Raw genomic sequence first — 4,750 nt, forward strand, 5'->3', positions numbered from 1 at the left:
GATGGCCACCCGCCAGCTTCTACCAGACATACGCACACACCCGCACACACCCACACACACACACACACACACACACACTTACACTTACAAAACAACCAAAGACACACTTAGTCAAATGTGCACAGTCGGATACATCTTTGTAAAATGGAGAGAGTGAAGTATATTATTAGGAAGGGGGGTGAAATCATTAGGAAAAATCATAGCCCTGGTGTCACATTATTTATCCAGCACTGAACATACATCAATTACCCAAGCAGGGATACGCTAAAATATTAATCCATCTATTCAACATCTCATCTTCTCGCCATCCTTTTTCCTCCTCACCTTCTCTTTCTCTCACCCTCTCTCCCCCTCCTCTTGCCCCTCTCTGTCTCTTTCACCCCCCCCCTCTCTTTTTCCCCCCTTTCTCTCTCTGACAGAACAAGTGGCTGGCCCGCAGTCCGTGGCGAGAAGGCAGCTGTATGTGCTGGGAGGAAATGACCTGGACTACAACAACGACCGCATCCTGGTCCGCCACATCGACTCCTATGACATAGACATGGACCAGTGGACCCGCTGCACCTTCAGCCTACTCACGGGTGGGTGGGATGCGCATACACACGCTCATGCATAAGCATGCACGTGCACACGCAGGCAGGCAGACACATGCACCTGCACACACGTGTACACGCACACACGCACATACTAGAGGGGAGCTTCCCTGTGAAGTTGTCAAGTATGTTCAAGGTGAAGTCATGAGAGGAGACGGCGGGACTTATTTTCGGGATGACATTGAGTCATCTGGCCTCTCTTTGGCACAGCGAATCATTGTTTTCTCTATCCTCTGCAGGTCAGAACGAATCTGGCGTGGCAGTCCATGATGACCGAATCTATGTTGTCGGTGGATATTCTATTTGGACCAATGAGCCCCTAGCGTGTATTCAGGCGAGTGACCTTGACAGGTTTAAGTAACCTAAAAAATTGTATGTTTTATTAAACTATGCTGTGCGTAGTTTATAAGGTTATAATGCATTATGGGGAAAGAGGGTATTCATAGCAAATGTTATCTTATTACAATATTATATTGTTCCATGTGCATGACATGTTTATTTCACTTCCTGTTGTCCAGGTGTGGGAAGGAGGAAGTGTTCTATGGACCAACTCTACCGTTCGCCTCCAATGGAATAGCAACGTGTTTCCTCCCTGCTCCATGCTTCACCTGCCCCAACCTACAGACTCTACAAGTGCCCCATCACAGGATAGGGGCTGTCTAACACACTAATAGAGACTACAGTAAATGCATCATGCAAACAACTCATATGGACATACATACAATTATGTAACACAAAATAATAGAACCAAAGGTCTGCTCCTTTACAACAGCCCCACTCTTCCTCTAAAAGGCATTCACACACACACACACACACACACACACACACACACACACACACACACACACACACACACACACACACACACACACACACACACACACACACACACACACACACACACACACACAGACACACACACTTCAAGTGCAGGCGTCACTGCCCATCCTGAGGATGAAAAAAGGAAGATCCTCAAAGAGGAAGGTCCTCAAAGTTCCCTATTCCTATCCAGCTACCCTGTGATGATGGACTGATCTTCCATCAGCTGCAGGGTTTGGGTCAATTCCATTTCAATTCAGTCAATTCAGGAAGTAACCAGAATTCTGATGATCATTTTGCTCATTGAAAAGCATTGAGAATAATAGATATTGATTGGAGTAATATATCCTGAATTGACCCCAACCCTGCTCAGATGACCGGCTCTAGTCAAACTGGTGCAGAACAGTAGATCGCAATGCTGGAGCACTCAAGGTGAGCAGAGCTCTCTACGGAGTGAAATGGCTCCCTCTTTTACTAATGCACTATAGGGCTATTGGCACTCTAACTAGCTGTACTTACTACTTTCCATAACCCATCTACTCAATACAAAGCCAATGGACCCACCCACGGTCATTTCAATTGAAACCTGTCCTGTGTAAACTGTGGACCCGTCTTACTCTTTCTCGAGCGTGTGTTTTTCTATTCAAGCTCAGGATTGAAGACTGTTTTAACAGTTGAGTGAATGTCTGACCACGTAGCATACAGTGCATATACTCAGCACACTGTGTGTCGGGGAGCCTACGCTAGGTGTCGCCACTGTCTTGTGCCATTTTCGAAACGTCTCGTTTTACTTCGTCAAAGAAATAACGCCGTTTCACCTCCAGCAGTGAGAGAGAGGACTTTAAAATGTATTGTTTTCAGAATAAAGAGGTCCAGTACTGTATCAATAAAGCCCGTGATAAGTTGAACCGAGCAAGTTGTTCATCCGCTGTATTGTGTTAGTCTGAAATACGGGAGCATTTTTTTTTGTTGCTTTTGGGTGGGTTGTGTTGTTTTTTTTGTTTTTTCTATTGGGCACAGGGCACTTTTTTTCCTGGTTTACATTCTCCCTTTGGCAGGATTTACTATCATTTATTCTATCCTTAGCACATTTTCTCATCTGCTTGCACGCACTATATCAAGGCGTTTTGGTACTTCCCTTATGCAATGCGCTTTTCCATGCACTAACTATTATTAGAAACTGGGTGGTTCGAGCCCTGAGTGCTGTTTGACTGACAGCCATGGTATATCAGACCCTATACCACGGGAATGACAAAACGTGTATTTGCATTGCTCTAATTACTTGGAAAACAGTTTATAATAGCAATACGGCACCTCTGGGTTTGTGGTATATGGCCAATATACCATGGCTAAGGGCTGTATCCAGGCACTCTGCATTACGTTGTGCGTAAGAACAGCCCTTAGCTGTGGTATATTGGCCATATACCACACCCACTTGGGCCTTATTGCTTAACTATACCACAAGTATACAAAACATTAAGGATACCTGCTCTTTCCCTGACAGACTGACCACGTGAATCCAGGTGAAAGCTATGATCCCTTATTGATGTCACTTAAATCCTCTTCAAGCAGTGTAGATGAAGGGAGGGAGCAGTGTAGATGAAGGGAGAGGAGACAGGTTAAGGAAGGATTGTGTATGTGTGCAATTCATAGGGTGGATGGGCAAGACAAAATATTTAAGTTCCTTTGAACAGGGTAGGTGCCAGGCGCAGCGGATTTGTCACGAACTGTAACGAGTCTGAACAATGGTCCCCCACCCAAAGGCCATGTAGCCAACTTGACAATTGTGGGAAGCATTGGAGTCAACCTGGGCCAGCATCCCTGTGGAATGCTTTCGACACCTTAAGTAGAGGGAGGGGGATATATCTACCAGTCTGTCTATCCTGCCCTCTAGCCAGCAGTCATAGTGACAATAGTGGTAGGTGGACCGTTTGTCCAGATCTGCAATGGTCCGTCACAGTGGACACATCATACCCATAAAAACACGGAAATGTTTGTTTTTCACATCGTGAAGTTTACTAAAAAAAATGTAATTCATTGTGAGGTTTTGATAGCCGTGTAATTCTCTCTCGGGCAAGGTGAGTTTTATCAATATATTCACCTCAGTTTACTTAACATGTGCAATTCTAATGATCGATAAAAGGGACCTTGTCTGAGAGAGATTTGCGCGGTTATAAAAATGTCATGCCAGGGTAAGCCGACACGAAACAAAGACCTTATACGAAGTAGTTCTAAAATCCCAGAAGGAAAAATGAATGGCTAAAAAAAAAAACGATTTCCTGGGTTTTATGACTCACACTGTGGTACTCAATAGGCTAATTAGCAATCATGGCACACATATAATCATACAAAGCTGCACCGATATTCAATATGTATCCACATAAAGAGGAAGAGCTGATAGGAAGTGGATAGGCCAGGTAAATCACTGAGCATGAAAGACGAGGCACGCAGCTCAAAAAGCTCCCCTATTGATCTTTAGGGACAATACAATGATCCTACCAAGACTAGCATACAACGCCACAGTGCAATGAATAATTGCATTATTGTTTTCCAGGGAGCACAAAATTATACTCTAGGCCTCAGTGAAAATGTCATTTGAATGACGGTGCAAAAGCCCTGTGAATTGAACATTTCATTCCAGTTGTGGGTCTACTCTGGACAGTTATTAACAAGGTCTTGAAAGGCACCATGGCAGGCCTGTCTGGCTGTATTTCTACTACTGATACTGAGATGCGCGGTCTTGTTGCGGATCATCATTCTCGCATGTCGTCCTATAATAATCTCAGCAGGCCCAGTTATTCACAGGAAAGCTCAACACATGCTCCGCCTCCGATCTGAGCAGCTATTCTTCGCTCATCTAGAATCTAACCCAAATATTTGTCATTTTACTTTTAAAATGTATTAATTACCTTTTACATGTGGCATAAACACACAACCGGTCACAATGTTTTTTCACTGCCTGGTATGGCAACTGCTCGGCCTCAGACCGCAAGGCACTAGAGGATAGTGCGTGCGGCCCAATAAATCACTGGGGCCCATCTTCCTACCATCCAGGACCTCTACACCAGGCGGTGTCAGAGGAAGGCCCTACAATTTGTCAGACTCCAGCCACCCTAGTCCTAGACTGTTTTCTCTGCTACCGCACGGCAAGCGGTATCCGGAGCGCCAAGTCTAGGTCCAAGAAGCTTCTAAACAGCTTCTACCCCAAGCCATAAGACTCCTGAACATCTCATAAAAAATGGCTACCCAGGGTATTTGCATGTGTGACAGGAATTTGCAGCGGTGTAAAATAGGGGGGGATGCAAATATAGTCACTTCCAACGATTCGATTCAGTCACTAC

The 4,750-nt window shown here is 44.9% G+C and overlaps 1 protein-coding gene across 1 annotated transcript; it reads left to right on the plus strand.

Annotated features, from left to right (window-relative positions):
* Positions 1-419: 419 nt before the first annotated feature.
* On the plus strand, positions 420-1,253 carry LOC139400418 (kelch-like protein 32; the record flags this gene model as incomplete). The annotated part of the gene is made up of 3 exons (XM_071145320.1): positions 420-578; positions 830-941; positions 1,109-1,253. Coding segments are annotated over 3 exons (416 nt in total), but the record flags the coding sequence as incomplete, so codon positions are not given.
* Between the last annotated feature and the right edge of the window lie 3,497 nt (positions 1,254-4,750).

The sequence above is a fragment of the Oncorhynchus clarkii genome, unplaced genomic scaffold (genome assembly GCF_045791955.1).
Source record: "Oncorhynchus clarkii lewisi isolate Uvic-CL-2024 unplaced genomic scaffold, UVic_Ocla_1.0 unplaced_contig_4823_pilon_pilon, whole genome shotgun sequence".
Taxonomy (NCBI): domain Eukaryota; kingdom Metazoa; phylum Chordata; class Actinopteri; order Salmoniformes; family Salmonidae; genus Oncorhynchus; species Oncorhynchus clarkii.